The 21,627-nt window shown below is 35.6% G+C and overlaps 1 protein-coding gene across 13 annotated transcripts in view; it reads right to left on the reverse strand.

Annotated features, from left to right (window-relative positions):
• LRRC7 (leucine rich repeat containing 7) overlaps nt 1-21,627 on the reverse strand; it is a 175,466-nt gene that overhangs the window by 53,082 nt on the left and 100,757 nt on the right. For 11 of the 13 annotated variants that reach the window (XM_068689959.1, XM_068689947.1, XM_068689952.1 and 8 more), the window contains 4 exons: nt 10,005-10,068; nt 8,419-8,493; nt 5,316-5,460; nt 4,849-4,921 (listed from right to left, as the gene is read on the reverse strand). In XM_068689959.1, coding sequence (XP_068546060.1) covers nt 4,849-4,921; nt 5,316-5,460; nt 8,419-8,493; nt 10,005-10,068 — 357 coding nt within the window. The other 2 variants (XM_068689957.1, XM_068689954.1) reach the window with 2 other exon arrangements.

Here is a 21,627-nt window from a genome sequence, read left to right on the forward strand (position 1 = left end):
TGGAAACTTTATTGCAAATTTCCCTAGAAGTCTGTAATAATACAACTTTAAGAACTACTAGGAACACTGTTTATCAGTCATAAGTGATAAGACAGTTTAAGAAAAACCTCTTAGTTTCCCATATTATCATTCTTATTTTTTGAAGTGAGGATGTATTCCAGGTATTCCAAATTCACAATGATCAGGGCAATTCATACTAAACTGAAGAGTCAAAAAATTTATAGTATTTATAAATTTATATACGTTATATAAATTTATATACGTTATATAAATTTATACATTATATAAATTTATATACATACAAAGACATAAAACAGCTAAAGAAATATCAGTGGTGAGCAAAAAGGAAAAAAAAAAAAGATGCAGAATTTGCCTTCAGGTACATTCCAACTGATGCACTTGACATCATTTCTAAAACAGATCAGTAGTGAAAACAATGAACTTGGATCCAAACTCAGCAAAGTAATCTCAGCCTGCTTTAGTAACACACAGCTTCTGTACAAGTGCTTATCTTTCACGTATTGAGAGTTCTGGCTAAACTGTGATCGTAAAAGGGTATCTGTATGGCAAGGACTGAAACAAAGTAGACCACAACAAGCCATCTCCTAAGATTCAAGTTCTCCCTTTATAAAAAAATGAAATAATCTCCATTACTGTCTTTTATTCCCTTCCCTATGTTGTTGTATCTGTGAAATTGTGAAGAAACTTGAACTTTCCTCTATAGAACCATATTTTCAAATAAGAGGAAGAAATAGAGTCAGAGTCCTCTGCTGAGCTAAATAGCCCAGGTTATTCATAGCCCATTGTACCACCAAGATTGGTATACATAGAGAAATACAGCTTTCAAGTGCAGAGAACTAGCACATGGCATACTTCTGCATTTTATTGCCATCACTCCCCACTTCTGCTGGCCCTTTTTTGATCCACATGTACTATGTTTTTCTCTCAAGTTCTATAATTAACAACATCTCTCTGTCCACTTACAAAGGGACTAGATGCCCAGAAGCATTTTCCAAACGTGTTGGTAGATCCAATAAAAAGTTTACCCATGCTACAAGTCCTGTATATACATATACATGTACATATACCTGTGCATATATATACATATATGTATACATACATGTACACATATCCATATACTAGTCACAGCTGCCGGACTAGACCTTCACTGTATGTCTAACTTACCTTTATCCCATTTTCTTAACTCAAAAAAAAAGTAAAAATGGTCTTTTAACCTTCAGATTTTATCAAATGTGAAACCAGAAATAGATACTCCTTACAAGGAATTCTCAGAACTTTCCTATAATTGCTGTGTTTCAGTAGACTGAAAAGCCAAAGTGAGTCATACAGCGATTAGTGCAAGAGATGCATGGAATATATCCAAAAGCCCTGCTAGGTTTTAGCTTTTCTTTAATATAAGCTTTGCATCTACCTAATTTATTTCAAACTAGTTACAAACCAATTTCAGTAAAGGCATAATCCAGACATGTTTAACTACTTCATGCGGAATACGTGCTTTGACAGATGGAAGTCCAACTTGAAAACTTGTTAAATTGAAAGATGTGCATATTCTTCCTTTTACTGATGATAACACTATCAGAAAAGCTTGAAAATAGATAAACTAATTTTGAACAACTACGTTTCCAATGGAAATCGGAAGCTCTGATTCTCTGAACTGTAACTGTGCAAGTTTCTATGACAGCAAAGAATGACTTTATCAGACAATAGTTTTATTTGAAAGATATTGTCTGGAACAGACATTCTCAGCCTCTTTTCTCCCCAGTGACATCATCAGTAGACAATTGAAGATGGCCACAATAAAAACAACAAAGTCCCCATGAAACTATAATTTATCTCTGTAACTGCCATTGTTAAATAATACGTAGTTCAGAAAGTGATTTTTCATTCACCATGACTTGATGAACAGTATGTTGAGAATAACAGCTATAATTACAATCATGCTAATTTAGCTAAAATGTCATTAACTTTAATGTCTTCTTGGGCTAATTTCAGATTGTTCTCTATAGATTTAAAGAAGAACAGGCAATAATCAGATATGAACCTGCCACTCCGTTTGGCACCCATTAAAATGGGGTAGTTCTCAGCAGTGTCCTAAGGTAGATGAAGAATATTTTTAGGCAGATTAGTAAGGAGACATTCATGGAGAATGAAGTCTGCCATGAATAGAAGAGTAGTTCCAGCCTGTCTCAGCCCCATTTTGTACAGTCACAGACTTTTTCTCTCGACAGCCACAGCAGCCTAAATCGCAGGTATTAGACACACCCACTGTTATCTGTTCAACAGCAAGCAGAAGGAATTCTGTAGATCCAGGAACAGAAATTTGCACTTTCCTTTGCAGCATCTGATACTGTCAGATATGGTGTTGACTAGAAACATATACAAAACACTCATCTGACACAATATGCTGGCTCCTGAGTTACTGCACCATTACCTACGTATGGGGCACAACCTTCCTCATGACCTTCCTACCCAGAAAGTGGGAGAATGGGCATTTGCTCAGGTCCTGTACATACAATCTCCAGTCCCTGGGTCTGATTTGTAAAGTACATAATCGATATAAATCCTCTGATAAACACATGCTTAAACATTTTATTAAGCTAGGTCTACTGTGCGTAGTATACTGCAAGGTCCAACTCTAAATGCCACTTACAGGCTTGCCCTTTGAAGAAGACTGCCAAAAATGAGGGTGGTGGCTCACTGCTAACAACATTGACTCAGGCAGTGCCGAAGTGCTCTGTGTCTCATCATGAAATTGGTCCCTGGAGGGAGAATTCCCTCCTCCACATCACTAATCTTTGTGTGACAATAATATACTCTGCAGTGGGTACTATGACTATCATTCAGGAGAAAGAGACCCAGTAGGAAACTATCCAAATGGATGAGTCAGAGAAAGGAAGTTCATTTTGATGTGGGAGACACTGTCCTCATTAAATGAGGGAAAGTACTTCATTTAAAAGAAACAACCAATCATTCAAAAATAATGTGATAACATTAGATGATTAACCTAGTGTTCTACAAATACACCTTTTAGAGCAGCAGTAAGCAACTCTTCAAATATAATTATGGATCCACAACAAACAATTCTGAACAGATATTAAAAAAAAAAAAATTAAAAAAGAGGGAATCCTCTTCAATCTGAATCAATCTGAACAATCAATAAGAAAGCATTGTCACGACGGGTTATAAAAATGATTCTCAAAATTATTAAAGATAATGTTCGACCTTATATCAACCTTTTTGCATATAACTTTGAGCCTTATGAGCTTTCACAGTCAGAAGTTATTGCTACACAATAAGATTTTCTTTTTGTCATTCATTTAACCAATTTTTACTACACATCATTAATATCACATAAATCTAAAGGCACTACAAGAAGTAGAGCATGGCAAGCCAAACCTCAGCTTTCAGATGTTACAGTTTTCATAGTTCACAAATTTGGATTTTCTTTTCCTGAATGTCATATAAATAACTAAATTGTAATTGAAAATATTACTATAAAATGGCTGCAGGAGAAGCAATAGCTATAGAGGTTAGAGCTCGTTTCTATTCTAGAGACCTCACTGTCCAATCATATTCTTGAACAAGTTCCAAAAGCTTTCCAGGCTTTAATTTTGGAAGGCTCACAACAGCACTGGCTTAAGAAAAATACTCCCAATGAAGGGGTTTGTTGAGCTAGAACTTGCTGAAGAGAGAATAGTTTTTGGACTGTAAGAACAGGCAAAGAGCCTCAGTGCAACTCTGTGCACAGATGCCAGAGACAGTGCCTGCCCCTTTCCCCATGGTCTGTGCTGACAGCACGGGATTGGTATAGCTAAGTGTTCAGTCACACCAGACAGACAATCATTTTTTAGGCTGAACTCTGTTTCTTCTGCATGAATACTGGTGTAAAGAGGAGGATGAAAACGCAAGAGCTATGGCTGTAAAAGGTGGCCAAAGACCCTGCATTCTGATTTTTTTTTTCTTAATGCCAGTTTAGATTGAATTACAGATGTAAAATACGTAGAGGAAGGGGTATCCTACAAAAATGCCAATGTTAAAGATACCTACTGCTAGAAAGGGATATATGTCACGTGAAACAATATAAAGAACCACCTATTTCTGTGTATGGAATAATAGTCATACTTGGAAGTAGGTGGTTCTTTGTATAGTTTTGGAAACAGGCTTGAACCTGCCTTGAAGTTTACAGTAAATTGTGGATTTCATTAGGCAGTAAACTCAAGACCATAGAGGAAAGCTCTGCACACAGCAACACAACAGAATTTTGTACCAATGGTCATGTAATATCTGACAAAATGATACCTAAAGGGCATCATTAGTGCTTTTCATAATAAGTTTACTTATAGAATACTTTAACATTTTGATGTATACACCTCTGAAATTGTCATGACTTTTCCATTTATGTTACTTTAATATTTTCAGGTATCTTCATACACATGAGGTTTACAGCCATTTTCTTACCAGCATCAAGTCCTAGCTGTTGCTATGGAAACAGACATATTGCCCCAAATACTTATATTTCTTATACTTTTGTTGCTCTAATCATCCAAATTACAAGTGATTCATACAGAAGATAACTCTTCGTTCTTTGTCTTGAAAAATATGATACACTTCACTTTCCCGTCACTTATGCCAGTGTAAGTCCACAACAGTAATGGTGTTGCTCCAAGTGTAAATGTTACAAGCTGCATGTTAGGCACACATTTTGAAATTACTTTGTAATTCAGTACATCTTCTCTGTCTTACTTTGGTTTCAGGAAAAATACATTCCACAAACAGAAGGGAAAACAAATTTTTCTTAATGTTGAAAAACTTGAGACTTATACTCACTTTCCAATTGCATTTGGCAGAATTGTAAGCTGATTGTCGTCTACTTTTAAAGTTGTCAGCCTTTTCAACAGTCCTACAAAACAGAAAAGAAGGGAGTAATAGAAAAATATCTCACCTTTTTTCACTTTCTCCAATATTCTTAAATAAGCAATGATGTCTAACACTAAATAATTTAGGTCTAGATTTTAGAAAAAATACAGTATACAAACACATTCTTGTCCCATTGAAAATATGTTTCATCAAAATGAAGCACAGATTAAATGTTGAACTGGATGGCAACAAGTAAAATATTAGGTATATTTCTGAAGTCTTGAAAAAAAACATGAAAAGAAAAAAAATAGGAATAGTATCCTATCTGTCTAGGAAGTGCAGTATTTCTAGTTGTCTATGAATTATCATGAAGTCTCATAACAACCAAAAAAAAAAAAATTCCTCAACTATAAAAACATGAGCTATGGAGTTCTCACCTATGGAGTCTGGCAGTTGCTGCAACATATTTGATGACAACAGGAGATCTTCAAGTCCTTCACATCCTGATATGTCCAAATCAACAGTTTCTATCCTGTTTTTTGACATATCCAGGTACACGAGCTGTTTTAACTTCCCTATAGACTTAATAGCATGTTACAAAGTGTTACTTGAACAGATAGAAACTGCTTGCCCATCTCTAAATTTAAAGACAAACAACTGTAATATGGATTTATATTTAGTTCTCACAACATGCTTTTTTATTTATTTCACCAAAGCAGCATCAGTAGTGGTCTAATAGCCTCACAGTTCAGGAAGCTGCAAACGCAAAGGCTTAACTATGGGACAGAGCTGAAAATTAGTTTCTCTGTGACTTTTCAAGAGATCAGGTGAAAATTCTAAGGCCTATTAAGATGCTATCCATTGTGGTTAAACTAGCCTTTAATTCTGTAAGTCAGCTGGACCTAAGTGACACATGCCACACTAATTCATGTGTTCCAGGGGCATTAAATCTGCTGAAAGTTTGAGTTCTCCAAGTCATCCAACTGTATTAATTCTTCACTTGGACACAGAGCCAAGACACATTTACTCACAATTCACGTCTACTTGTACCAGCAGGCCCCTGGGGCTAGATATGCAGGCAATGCTTTTCTGTATCATACTGATTGTCTACATTTGATAAAATCTAAAATTAGACTTCAGATATTCATAGCTCAATTATAAGAGGTTAATCCCAGCAGTATACTTTGTGAATGCAGTGTTTAATTGCTGCTATAACATCAATGAGTAACATGACAGAAATTCTTCCCTAATTTCTTTGACAATCTGTTTATCATGCAAAAGTTTGAAGCTATAGAAGTAATTTGCTTCTTGATTCATTACCACAAGATGGTCACTTCATTCTAGACATGAAATTTCACCCCAAAAAATCAACAAAAGAAGGTGCTGTTGTTTTTCCTATACTAAAGCCTACAAGTGGAACAGCATAGAGATATCACTGCTGGGTTTACAGTGAATGAGCTGGATCTACAACCAAATGGCACAGATATGATTGCAAAGGAGGAGTGAGATAAGGCAGCACAATACCATCACTAGAAGTTGCCATCTGTTTGCAGTGCCTTGCATTCACGTTAACACAAAGTGTTAATGTGAATTACTTGTTTTCCACAGAAAGTACAGACTTGCTACAAAGTAAAATGAGCAATATCAAAATTACATTTCAAAACACATGAATGAACATTTATGGTCTATAAGAGAACTTTATAGCTTTGGGTAGACCATGGCAATTGCCTATGAAATTGTATGGATTCTACAAAAGTTTTTTTTTTTTTTTTTTTTTTAAGTTATTTACATATACTTTTAGTGGTTATCCACTGTACATATGAAAAAGGCTAATAATTTTAGACAGCTTTATTTGTCAAACAATATGAATGTAGTTTGCTTTCATCTCTTACCTTGCTGACACCTGCTCTCTGCTTCTAAGTAGGCAGTTTCCTATTATCATTATTCAGATCTGAGTTGTAAAAAGGGAAAAATCTCCCTTTCAACCCAATCTTTGCCATTCTAACAGTTGAATATAATCTTTGTTTCTAGCACAGACTACTGTTTTTTTAAACCAAATTATCAACACTGGAAACCTGACCAATCTCTAAATCTTCAAATCAATTACCAGTTAGTAATTCCTTTCTAATTCCAGAAGTCAAAATTTAAGGCCAGTATTAACTGTTTTAAACAGCCTGTCTTGGAGAATGTTTTCATAAAACATTGGGTCTTACTAGAATCAGATTTAGTAGACATAAATGATTCCCTGAAAATAATTACGTTTCTTGGGACTCAGTTCCAAGATCTACAGAACACCTTCAGCTCTGAACACCCTCTCTAGGGTTTATGATAGCTCAGCAGGACTGTGTCTGGAACACATTTTAGCACTGGATATATTAACCAATTTCATGTCATCAGAAAAGAAATAGAATAATGGTTAAAATATTTATGCCCACATCCTCTTGTATAGGTGATTTCTTCTTCTCAGTTACACTGCAGCAATAATACTGTAACATATCTGTTTTTGATCTCCAGTTGGTATCAGAATCAACAAATGGTTTCAAAATCAGCCCCTTTTTATTTTATTTTATTTTTTTCCACTAACAAAGTTTTCAAAAAGTGGACATATGTACAGTGACTGAAAATGACCATTTTCTGTGGAGACATCCTGATTAACACAAAATGAAAAATGATCCTAAATTATTTTAGATTAAAAAGAGTCTTTATTCAATGAAGAAAATTGAATTTTGATTAATAAATGTTCAAAGCTCAAAGAGGACATACCACTTCTCCTTACAACACCTAAACGTTTTTATGCTAGATCTATTTCTAAAAGTTCCCTGCACCAGTGGAACATCATTATGTGGAACATAAGATCTGCTACCTGTGTGGAAAAAGGTTAATGACTGGGATCTCTTTCCCCAGTCATTGTTTATTAATAGCAAATTATTTATGTCAATAAATACTGAAAAAAAAAAAATAATCCAAGTTCTATCATGGGGTAGCAAGAACTCAGAAACAGCACTAACACAGATCCATGACCCTAATGGCTAGATTTTTAAATGCTATTGTTCTTTTTCTAAATGGAATGCTTTTAGAGTGCTATCTTCATTCCACTGTCTCAGTCACTTCTAGTATAGTTGAACACGTACATACTACCTGTTTTCTTTAATTTTATTTAGATTACTTAATATTTCCTCTTCCTTCTTAAAAGTCAAGTAGGGTTTTATAAAACTGCTAGTTAATGTATGGTGTCTGAGAAGACAACAGTAAACAATTTCCCTTCACAATGAAAACTACACGAGGCTTAAATAAAACAGGCACATTCCCATTTAGACACTATCACGCAATAACACAACATTTAAAAGGTCTTCATATTTATGTCTGCTTTTAGGGTATGGCTACTATATTATTTTTTGATAATAACTAATTCACTTTAATTAATTAACTTTAACTAGGAATATGCACCCATTCAAGAAATGCACATACATTTGTTTACTGCAGGGTAAATAGTTAATTATTAGCTTAACAGATTTGATTACATGAAATAAAATTTCATACCCCAGGTAGTATTTGCAAAGAATTATTGTCCATCCACAATTCCTTTAGATTTTGTATTTGTTCGAGAACCTCAGGCTGAGGAAAAGAATAGATAGTATTATGGACTGTTACATAAACCTGTTGGTTATTTTTAGTTAAATAAATCAGTATTTTCTTACAGAAAGATTCCCTCCATCTTCCTTTTTTTTTTTTTTTTTAAACACCCATCACACTCTCAGATAGATAATGAAACAAACAGTATATTAAATGAACTGACTTTACATGTTATTGCTCTTTTTAAAAACTTGTAAGAAATGTAAGAAACCTTTGGAAATGAAATGAATACAAAGAACTCCTTAGAAGCTCTTGTTCTAAGCAGTTTATTGGCAGTATGCAATTTATGAACAAAGCAAATAAGCGAAGTGAAAAATGTGGAGTTTTAGAAACAATCTGCTGAGAAGAAAGACCAAATCTCATCTTGCAGCACATGTTAAACTCTGCCTTTTACATAATTTATGGTCTCAAAAATAGCTTAACAAAGGCTGATTCCTTAACGCTTTCCTGAATATACCACATTTATGAACTATTTAATGTCTGTAATTGTCATATTCAGTAGTTAAAACAGCAGCATACAATGATCAAACCTTAAAATTACAGTAATATTAAGCTTTAATCGGATGTTCTATTTTTTTTCAACATTATAGATGTCAGTGAGAGAAACAGAAAAGGGCAATTCCCCCAAATCATTTCTCATTCATTACAGCTGTGAAAATCAAGAATTATCAGGTCACCAACATTTCCATGTTTCAGCCTAACCAGCATTTTTCTTTTTGATGAAACACAATTTTCACAGGTAAAACAAGACTTTCAATTTGCCTTAACTCTGTAAAGTTAGAGTTTTTTTCAAAGTCTGCCAGAAACTGATAAAATACTTGATTCAGAATGAGCCAGATTCTAGCATGTGAAAAGCCTGTAGTACTATTTCACCAGAATTATTAAACATAGCTAGAAAAAAATGTATCTGTCTAATGCCCTAGGACCTCATACTGACCTCATACTGTTTCTGAGACGTGTCAGTTCCTATAGACATTGTAAAAACTCCCTGAAGGGAACAGCAACTTGATTATTTTCTATACTAAGACCGGGGAAAATTCCTGAAAGCCATTCTATCCCAGGGAACCTGAGTTACCTTTTAGAGTTTAGTTAGGGACAGAAACTGCTTTTGGTGAAAAATAAATAAATAAAAATTACTTCTGCTAAAAGTAATTTCTAATATATTTGGGATTTAATGCTAGATTTTAAGGATATGTAATTAACACGGGTATTTACAGTAAGATCACCAATTCATCTCACACTGAAGTAGTCCAACAGTAGCAACCGGCTGAGAATGAGAATCGTTTTGATCTGAGCTGCAGAAGCTTGGTGCAGATGTAGTGTACTGCATTATCAATGCTGACCTCATGGAAGACAACAAATCTATTTTACAGGTAAATGTGACCATAACGTGTGGCCATAATACCGTAATGCCTTTCAAGTAGAAGTTTAATCTCCCAAGCACAGCGCATCCAAACCACACTGGCATGCTACTAAAAAAAGGCATTTCTTACCAGCTCAGAGAATTCATTATTGCCCAGATCAAGTCTCTCCAGTTGAGTCAGTTTATGCATTGACCTGTAACAGATTAGGAAATTTCTAAGATGAAATTTTTCCTTGGGAGCAGTCAGTCAAATTTTACTTAGGGAAGAAAAAAGCTCAGATGATATTGTTGTTGTAAGAAGAGTTACATCAGCTGGACATTATTGCAGATGAGAACAATGCGCTTCAGCTTCCTGACATTAGCTAAAGTTCTAGAACTGCTAAGATAGCAACAATTATTTTGATATAAAAATGAACATACAATCTTGCTATATTTTGCATAATTGCTCAAGGAAAATGACTCATTTATAAGCAATTGAAAATAATATAAATCATGACATCTACATTTGTAAATTTATGATCAACTTCTTTATAAACTACTAAAAAGTATTTAGTCTCTTTACAGCAAAAGTACAAGGGATGCCTGTTACATCCCTGAAACTGCGTCTAACTTCAGCCATGATACGAAAGCATTTTTGTGACAAGGAGAAGCACAAAGCTGCACAGCTGGAGCTGAGCTGAGGCTGTTTGGGGTCCTTGTGTTGGTTTAACAGACTGCCCTGAGCCCATGGGGTCCTCTCCTCTTGGGGCTGCTGTATGGGTGACCTGAAACAGGGCTTCTGTTTTGGTCATGAGGAAACTAACTCACACCAACAAGCAACGGTACTCAGTGGCATTTAGTGACACTCGCTGTCTTCCAGTAGCTTAGGAAAAAAATAGTGGATGAAAAACAGAAAAGAGTTTTCTAATTAAACAATCAGTTTGAGATTCAAGCCTCCAACATGCTGCAAGGCACACCTAGGCAAGGATTTCTCTGTGCAGTCCGTGGCTGTGCTGCGTGGTGCTGCACGGGACCCCACTGGGGCGAGACAGGCTCCACGCAGCCACGGCTGCAAAAGCCAGGGTGACAGCAACATCACCCAAAGCAGCTTATCCTCTTCACAGCATTAGGAAGGAGAGACAAGTAAGAATGCATCGTGTGAAACTGAACCAAAAGTAAGTATCAAATATGCACGATAAACCCAAAAGGGCTTTAAATGACGAATAATCGGGATTTATGTCTGCAGCTGATCCCCACGTAACAGCCACAAAGGCACTTTCATTGTCTGGGCTCAGGTGACTCAAACAGTGAAATAAGAGGAAAAATGCAAAATGACTAAAAACGACTTGATGAAATTCCTGATTTATTGAACTAAATGGAATAAATCTCCCAAGTTTACCTCCGGATTTGTGCTATGAGGAAAAAAAGGTTATTTCTAGTATAGCTTAGACCTATAAAGGCACATGTCACACCATATGTGGACTGACTCTGAAAAGTATTTAATGCACCGGTTTTGAATATAGGTAAGCTTTTAAAAATACACGGAACTTTTAAAAACTATACTGAGAATGTGTCATGGGCACTGACTCAAAGAAGTAATCCCAAAGCAGCAAAGATATTTTCAAAATGGAAGGAAAATTGCTGAGCAACTTCTTAACACGAGCTGAAGGACTGAACATGCCAGAAGGGTGGCAGTACGGTGATTTCTTCCATTGGAGTGGATGTTCTGCTGTAGTGTAACACACAACTTTGCTCATACTGGACAATAAATAAATAAATAAATAAATAAATAAATAAATAAATAAATAAATAAATAAATAATTTCTAAGGCTGATTTATACGCTGATAAATATGAACTATTGCTACCTCACACCTTCCCAAACTGTTATAATCTCATAGTTTTATGAAATTAAGATTAGGACGTTGCATTCAAAATTACTATGACATTAGAGAGTAAGAGCAGTGTCCTCATTTGAATATATTGATCTTCATGGTTTACGATGGTTGACTTTTAAAGTAAGTAAATGATTTCAAATAGTGCACTCAATGCTTTATATTTAAAGAGGTTATTAAATTTAAACCAAATAGCTTTATAAATATTACACGCAGATTTTATTCATTTTGAAAATAAAATGGAATAATGAGATCATATTCCTCCAGGCCTGATAATGAAAATTCTGCACTAAAAAAGGCGTTTCAGACATTAAGTCTGCCAGGGCCGCACGAGCTGGTGCTGTGCAAGTGGTGCAAGATGCCAGGGAGTGCCCTCGGGTGCTGGCTCACAGCTTCCCTTCTGCTGCCTCAGCACAAGTGCTTCCTCGCCCAGCTTTGGCTCCTATGGGTTAGCTCTAACCAAGCAATTCCTGGACATATCTGGGAGACAGCCTGGCCAGGACCCCTTCCAAAAGGCAGGCAGTGTGGCTGCCCTGTTCTGGAAAATGTTCAAATTTAATAAATTAATTACTGCCTCTATTTCCATGAACAAAACTGGGACGGGATAGTATCACTGCTGTAGGACTTCTCTTTAAGCCCTACCATTTTTCAATAGTAGAGTGAAGTATTTTCTGCTAGACATATATTATTAAAATGAAAAAGTAGGTAGATAAATATTTAGCCCTCAAGTTTAAGTTATATATTTTATTAGATTTCTTTAATTAAACAGACTCTTTGACCTACTGCATTTCTCCATCTTTCATATTAACTTCAATGAATGAATGGTAGGGTCATAACTTAAGATCAAGTGCCACATGCGCTTCTGTACTTTATAGAAATTAATGATCTGCAAAGAAAAGTTGTTAGAAGACATCTAGGACTCAAATCGCTCACTGCTGCACCAATCAAGTAATTCCTTTGGACAGGAGCTCCTGTATCTAGGTCTTAATTGTTCATGTAACACAATTTCCAGTATTTTCAAACACAGAAAATTTAAGCAACATAATGTAGAAAAGCCAGTGCATTTACACAATGGTTTGGGGAAATGCAATGCCAAATCCTTTGCAGGTGATGTCATCAGTACTGTGAAACTACTGGTAATATTACTGCAGGTCACACTCCTATGTTATTGATTTCTTCAGTGCTTTCTTTGTTCTTTTCTAAAATGTTCTTATATGTGTTTATTATTGGTCTTTTTTGTTTGTTTGTTTGTTTGTTTGTTTTTTGTCCAGTTCTGCACAATCTCTGCTTCTTGCCAAGTCTTTGAGACTCAGCAACTAGCTTATTTCTGCTGATCACACAGTGTTTTGGAAATACCTCAAAACAGTCACAGATTACTTTCAAATTTTTTCATGCTGAAGTCTCCCTAGTGCAGATTAATTCACGATAACATCTTTTTAATGTCTTCTGATAGTTCATTTATTTAGTACTCACTCAAGCTCACTGTTCTAGGTAGTTTCTTTATATTTTTCTTCTTCCTGTCCCACATCTTCCATCTATCTGATCAATAATCACAGATATCTTTGAGACAGGAAAGCAAGAGAGACCTTTTGGTTTTGTTTGCTAGAGTGAGAGGTAGTTGCCTGCACAGTTCTGAAGGGGTTAGCACCTAAACTGAATGGAAAAGTTACAGCATTTTTTTGTCTACAAGGTGCAAAACAAGATGGTGTAATTTAAGCCTGAAGCATGGAGTGGTTAAAGCTGACATTGTTCCAAAACAATACTTATCAGCAGAACTATGATTAATCAAGACTGAGCACACAGATTATTAAACAGAAATGACTTTTTATATACTCTGAACTGAGTCCCCTTTTAAGTTAGTAATATAACTCTTCATTCATGCTCCCCAATTCCCAATCTGCTTCTTACTGCCTTTTTGCACTTTAAGTATTTATGACTTTGAATTATTATTGTTATAAAGCCAGACGGAATAATGAAAATATTTTATCTTTCAACAGTAACTGTTCAACATGTTGAAGTATCTGGAAGACAAGAAGCCATTCACGAAGCAATAAGCACTGCACTGGCACAACAGATGAGGACACTAAAGATAATGATGTCACCTGGACAATGAGAATATTTTTCACTCCTTTCCCCAGAGAATTCTGTTTTATATTGTGCTCTCCATTAAAATTCTAGCAAAAATATGTTTTAACTCCTCTGGTCCTCCAACTGCACCGTGATTCTCTTTGGAAATATCTTGCAAGACCAAGAGAAATTTTATAAAGCCAGACAAAAGCTAATTTTTTAAAACAAAGCTGCAACATACTCATCAGCTCATTTACACTCCCTTTCTCTTTAAATAACACATAAATCCCAGAAAATGTTTACATTTGGTCTAACTTGCTCCTTCTAAAACTTTCACCATTGTGTCTTAATTGATTTAATATTAGCCTAGTTTAGACTTCTGGCACTTAGATACAAGTTGTAAATTTCTATATAAATTTTTAGATTAAGTCAAGTTAATGGAAAAAGTAATTACACTGGTAATTGCAAACACTTGATGACTAAGGACAGTCTTATTACCATAAAGAATCTCATTAACTTTATGAGGATTCTTTACACTAATGTGTGCAACCCCTGGCAGTATGTGCTTACAAGACTGGACTCAGCTTATGAAAAATGATTACAATTACTCAACTACAATTTACCAGTTGCCGTTTTGGAAATCAAAGTATTTCTGCCTGAAACAAATCAATATGACCCTTCTGAAGGCCAGCCACTTGTTCAGCAGTCAGGTAGTACCCACACTTTCAGCCTGAATGATTAGGTTGTGAAAAACAATTAAATATTACAAATCTTGACTACAGGTTTCACTCCTAAGTACCATACAAAGGGTTTATACCCTAGGAAACATCTCAGCATGTCAAGTGAGCGTTGCAAGTTTATTGTTATTTACACTTGCAGACATTAAAAGTTTTCCAGTTACAGCATTCGCTGCATGCACATTCACAAGTACCACTTAGTACAGCTAAAATGAGGAAACGCGACATATGTTTACAACAGACAGTTCTAGTGAAAACTTTTCTCTCAAAGGCAGTATTACTTGTGGCTTTACCGTTCTGCATTAAAGTTAATAAAAGCTTCTAGTGATTATGTTTCCCCATGCCCATGTTAACAATATGCTCCAAGAATAATCAGCCACAAGGCTGCAATTACCTGCTAACTGGAACTGGAAGCTGAACAGCAGCTTTTCTCTGGTATTTACATATATAATTACTGTTTATACACGCATGGAATTATGTGTCTTGAAATGTAAAACTCTGAAATTCATCAACAATGAAACGAAGGGTAATTTTAAATTACAAACAGGTTTGGGAAAACTTGTGCATTTCATACTGTCTTCTACCTTCGAACAAAAATTCTGCTTTAAAGGGTTTGTTTGCAATACTGTAAGTTCATTATAGAAAACAACTTCTAAATACAGCTTTGAATCATGACTGCATAATTTCTCAAGACGGTCAAATAAATAGTTTCAGAAACTGCAACATTTGTATGGAGACAGATTAATTTCATTCAGCTGATGCTGTATTAAAAGATAAAGCACACTGCCAAATGTACCCAAGGGAACATCATATGAGATTTTCCATTATCTTGTGATATTTTTGTCTCTTTCATGTAACTACTTATATTTTTCTTCTGCAAGATCCATTATATATTTTTTTATGTGGGGTCATTTTATAAAGGTTGAAAAGGAAAGGTACAATTATGAGTAATGCTCAGTTAAATATTCATTGCTTAAATGATGTAATATAATTTAATTAATGTGATAATAAAACTTGCAGCCAAAATTTTCACATAAATCTTTATTCATATCACATTTGGATCCATTCTTCCACTCATAACCAACTGCAGGAGCTATATGCAGGAGATCTAATGCTCAGCTGTTGAAGTGGACCTCACAGTAGGTTCAGAATCAGGTGCATGTTTTTAGTTCTACACACAGTAATGGACTGTAGTTCTCAAAAAACAAATGTGTGAAAACCAGTGTAAAGAGTAGCTCAGACAGATTACTGAATACTTGGTGGAAAATCAACATTGCTTATAATATTTTTAATAGCATTCATAATCCATCAACTGTAACTCACATTACAAAATTCAGTGGTATCAATTATAATTCATGGTAATTACACACACTATCTAACATATCTTGCTTATGTTCTTGCATGTTTGCTTTAGCTGCCTTATTTAGAAGTTACATTCTACAGATTGTTAACACTTCAAATAACCAGGAAAATATCTTGCATTAACAGTTTCATAATAAATTAAGAAAGAAAGAAAAGACAACTACCACAACTTATTTCAAAGAAACCACGGTGTTACCACCAAAATCCTGGTCTGACAGAGATGAAATGGTGATTAGAGTGAAGGTTTATGCAAACCTTCAATCACAAACTTTTACACATTTCTGATTTTTTTCTACATACAAAGAATTGTACTCATTTATAAAAGTATCTCGAGTAGGTAAAAAGGCATGAGTGAAAAGCATTTGTGTCAGAGACATGGTTAGATTTACATAACGATAAATATGATCAAAGATGCAGTACAATACTGCTATATAATGAATGCATAGTTCTTTTCTGTCATAATTCTACTAAGATAGGACTGATAAAGTTATAACAGTTACGTGATCTCTTTCCTTGTGGAGCAACATAAAGGATTATGTTTATGCAATTTTCTGACAAATGGATACCCTTATTTCCTGAAGAAATAAAAAGCACCTAAAAGGAAATATGTTGTCATTACTGCAATAACTGCTGTATTAATTTCAAATAATATTTTCTCACACTTTTGTTGTACACAGTAACCTTTATTGCAAAGTTGTTAAAAATGTCACATTCAGGAGTCCCTTCCGTTTCTGCTATTTTAAAATTTACAATATAACTTTCAATTCATTAATTATTCAGTTTAGAAGTTGCACTGTAAAATTAGTACCTAATGTTGAGAGTCTACCTGTTGCAGAACAGTTAAATTTTAACCAGAACTACAATATTACGTGATACAACCACAGAGAACTATTTACTTCTACAGCACTTAATGGATTACAAAGAAATCTCACTATTAGTTTTCAGTCAATCTTAAGACAATGCATATCATTTATTGAATATAACACATGTGGCATGGAAAGCAAAGAACTACAAGTATAAATTAATGTGTCATAAACAATTGAATCTACATTTTATCCAGACTTTATAATAACAGGATATGTTCAACTAAAAACTTATTTGGAGGTTACCAAATATTGTTATACATAGACTGTAATATGTATATATTTATGAGGTTACTATCAAAAATAGCCTTTATTTCAACTAAAGTTATAAATCATATATAAGAACTTACATTTTTGCAATCTTTAACATCAATCCACAAATCAGAGAATGTAGCAGAGACCATGAAGAACAAATAACCCCAGAAACCCCTGATCACAAGTGGCACTGTGTTGCTTTGTTGCTTTCATATGGTCTCATCGTTAACACAGTTAGGAGCAGCTAGTCCACAAAGCATGCTGTCACCTTGGCTGCATGGCTCTCAGGAATACTACTGCAAAAGGCAGCAATGTGCTCAAAATTAACACAAGTTAAATATATGGGAAAAGCAGACAGCATATTAATCTGCATTAAACATTCTGGACTAAGAGGCAGCCTTCATCAGCCTTTATATACCAGAACTGTTTGGTTGCATAGTATAGTTTGGGAGAACTACCTCAACACAGTCTACTCGTGCTGATGCTCCTGACGCTGCCATTTCTGGTGCCCGAAAATCTGCTGACTCCACATCCTCTGCTGTTCATGCCACTGTACACACTCAGGCGATGGGCAAGGGCACACTCTCCATCTTCAGATGCTAAGATGAGAAAAATCAATTTCAATGCCCAAAAGATGGAACTGCTAGTGCAGAAGGTGTCTAAACACAACCCATTCATCTATGGCACTGGAGACTTGGGTGACTTTATCTAATTCTATCAAGGGGTTAAAATAAAAAGCACGACAATAACAGAAGTCCTACATACAGAAACTGGAAATCAAGCTCTTTTGTGATTCAGTCACAATAAAAACACATAGGAAAACATTTCAGGAAAAAAATATTTGTGTACAATATGCAAGCATTTTAGAAAGACACTTCTGACTTAATGTATAGGAAACAAATTTCCAATCAATTTTGTTTATGGTATATATGGATCAGATCTCTAAAATCAATCTCTCAGTTCAGGACCAAGTTTTGAATCACACTATAACTGGGAAGATATGCTTGACTGATTGCAGAGAAAGGTGAACTCTTCACAATTTCGATCCTTGTTCCCACACAAAATTCTTTCCCAATGCAGCTTCTAAGACTATTGGGAAAGCGTATTCTAAATTTCTATTCAGATCTGCTTCTGCTTACCTGATTGTATAAATAAACAGAACACAGAGTAACCTTATTACCCATTGCAAAGCTCCTAGCAATATCAAGGCTTTGCAAATAAATTTTTATACTTTTTTTTTTTTTTTACCATCCTTTTTTCTCTTTTCAGTTTGCATCTGCTTCCTGGATTCTTCTACCTTCTTCCTTAAACAACCTTTATGTGGTTAAAACCAGGGTTAATGAATGTTTCCACTTTCTGGACTGAATCAGTCGAGTCAGCCTCATCTGGTGCATAAGGTGTTCCTGTGTGTCTGCAGATGCCAGGGGTGCCTTTGTGTGCAGCAAAGCCCCTCTGCAGCCTGAGCAGAATTTTAGTAATGCCAAAGTTGTCTGGTGAAGCCAATGACATCAGATGTCTCTTGCATCACCATTAAAAATTAAATTTATCCCATGACCAGTAGTCATCCAAATTCATTATTCAACTGCATTACTAGGAGCCTTAACAAACCAACCATGTTACACAGTTATTAACAAAGTTTACATCATCCTTATCATATTTTTGAAGGTATCTGAACAATACATTACAGGCCTATTTTCCTCCACATTGGAGCCAAATAATCCCTGTCACATCAATTCACAGAGTGACCCTGAAATACCCCATTTTGCTTATGAATCACTACTTGAAGCACTACTTTCCTTTGGTACAGAAAATTGAAAAATTTTCTTTCACATTTGATATTTTCTATGCCATGCTGTTTATCTCAGAGAAATCCGGAGGAACACTTCAGAACATAAAAGAAAATACGTCCATATATCCCCACATGTGGGATTAAATGGCCTAAGCTAAACTATTGCTCCTCTTCCAGAAAGTGATCTGTGTTTCTTAACCTTGAAATGCTGAAAAAAAACTTGAACATATGAAACTCATATTTGAAAAATTTCTATGTATATCTAGTTAAAAACAGTCAAAATACAAGTAACAACAAACATAGTTACTCTGTACAGTCTGTGAATTTCAGAATTTCAGAATTAATATTCCTGGAGATAAGTGTGAGGTTTGGAACATTTGAGTTACAGGGTAAATACAACACTAAACCTCGGTGCCAAATTTACATCCACTAAACTCTGTGGTGCTGATGAGATCAATGATTTAATTCAGTGGTCTATGATGTCTGCATTTAGACAAAGAAGCAATCATAATTTTCACATAAAATATACATAGCATAGATGACATAATGACAATAAAAAATGTTCGATAACAAATACACCTGTTTTTAATAATTATGAACTCAGGATCCATTGTGGACATCTGAATTCAAAGCCATTGAAACAGAGCAAGATTGACTGCATCAGTCACTGCCAGAAAGGTCACCTCCCCCTTTCTGCTTAAAAGGCTGGATATTTGGTAAATGATATACTTGACAACTTCTTTGTTGACAGTGTAATAATACATTGAAAAGTAAAGATTTGTAAACACTACAGTACTGATCAACTTGAACATTTTAATAATTTTAGTCAAGTTTTTATACATAAAATCACAGTGGTATTCGGGATCTGGGTCTCCAACATTTTGAAGGCAGAGGAGAAGCAGGCTCCAGGTTTCCTATTACTAAATGATGAATAAAAATTTCCTATATTTCATCAGGATATAAAACATATTATTCAAATCTCTAAAGCATTCAGCACTTGATTTATACCCCTATGTGCTAGTTTTGCATGGAATGAATGAATATAAGTTACAGAGAGACACCCTTTTGACATGCAAGACTGAAGATGCTGCTTTGGCCCTGCTTTCCCATTTACTTTGCCAGAGAGCAGGACGAAGACCTAACTTAAGGTGCTGAATAATCAACCAGGAGGAACCAAGTTCAAAGGGCATTAATGAATACCTGAGGAGTAAAAATTAACTGAGTCAGCTAACCCAAAAAAACAAGAGCCAAATAAATTTATCCTCAACACATTTCTTATTTAGTAGTCCTTTTGATTCCTATTTCTACTTAAATATAGCCTGAAGACAGCAACAACATATATAAAAAACAAGAATATTTCTACAGCTAAAGCCAGAGAAATGAAAGGGGAATGTGCTAGAAATAGACAAGGATGAATTGGAGATGAAAACTGATGGGACACAAGAACAATCCACATGTTAATCAAGGAAGAAGGATGAAGGATTCAAGGAGCACATGAGAAAATGTGAAAGCAGAAGGACAACCCCTGCTGTAGCACATGAAATATCTGGATATAAAATACGCGCATTACAGTTAAGCATTCTCAGTGAAATGGCTGATGTCTTCTGTAATCCCCGGTGGAGTTATAACTGGGGGTATCATTTTTATGATCTGGAAGATCTTTACTGACGAGCTCTCCACATTGGTTATGTTGCCACTCACTAAGCAATGCTTTTGGCTGCACTGGCTGATTGCCAGCAGGGCTGTGGCAAACATCAAGAGAAAACTAATGCCGTCTGATACACACAGCACTTGGGAGCAGGTGCCAGAGACTTGGCCACGACTTCTATCCAAGAACCATGCTTAAAAAGAAAAAAAAAAAAAAACAAAAAACAAGCAAATACAGGGCCAAAATGTGATCTTCCTATTTAGTTATTAGAGGACTGTTGGAGGTAGACAAAAAGATAATATTCCATTTGGAAGTATGGCAGACGTGCAAGACCTGTTTCATAGTCTAACAACAGGAAGCAAGCTGCAACACAGAGCTTGTGGGCTTGAACCAAACCAGTCCCTTGGAGACACTGAAATGGGAGAAGCACAGAGCAGCCACATGTGCTAAAAAGTCAGCTGCAAGGCATACATGCTGGGCATAACTGGTATATTTTGTATATTCGTACAAATATATTTCAGTGGGAAATACAAATATAAATAGCTTATAACTCACTGACCAGCTACAGAAAATAACAGTGATATAAGAATAACAACCACTGCAATCTATTCACACACACGTACTCTACAGTTTTTCAAAAGGAAGTCAACCACTTGTCATACATTCAGAAATACAAACAGCTGAGAGACACCACATTTTTCATGATTATTTTTTATTTTTCTGATTACATAAATAGAATGCCTCATGGTACAGTGAATTTTTCAGGGCTTGAGGGAAATGATCCCACCAGGTAATGTGTCGCGTACCCCGAGCGCTGTCTGCTTGGTGGCCTTGGTGACACTGCCGCAGTGCCCTTCCGAGGCTGTCCCACCCCTCTCATGGGAAATGGGATGCTGCTGGAGTTCACAGCCCACAGCGTCCACACGTACAGTTTCTGCAATTTGATAAAGCGATGGATGGCAACAACTGACGATGTCTTTTTACAGGTGTTTATCTCAGAACCATCAATCCTTAATCTGACGATCTATGGAATGGCAGACACGCTGTCCCAGGGCATCAGGCTGGGGTGTTTCTCAAAGCTGACACCGAGAGCTAACACAGCGCAGGGCACGTGGACGCTCCGAGGTGGTAACGTGCCCAGTGGTCTCCTGTTCCAGCTG

Source organism: Anas acuta, chromosome 8 (assembly GCF_963932015.1).
Source record: "Anas acuta chromosome 8, bAnaAcu1.1, whole genome shotgun sequence".
In the NCBI taxonomy this organism is placed as follows: Eukaryota; Metazoa; Chordata; class Aves; order Anseriformes; family Anatidae; genus Anas; species Anas acuta.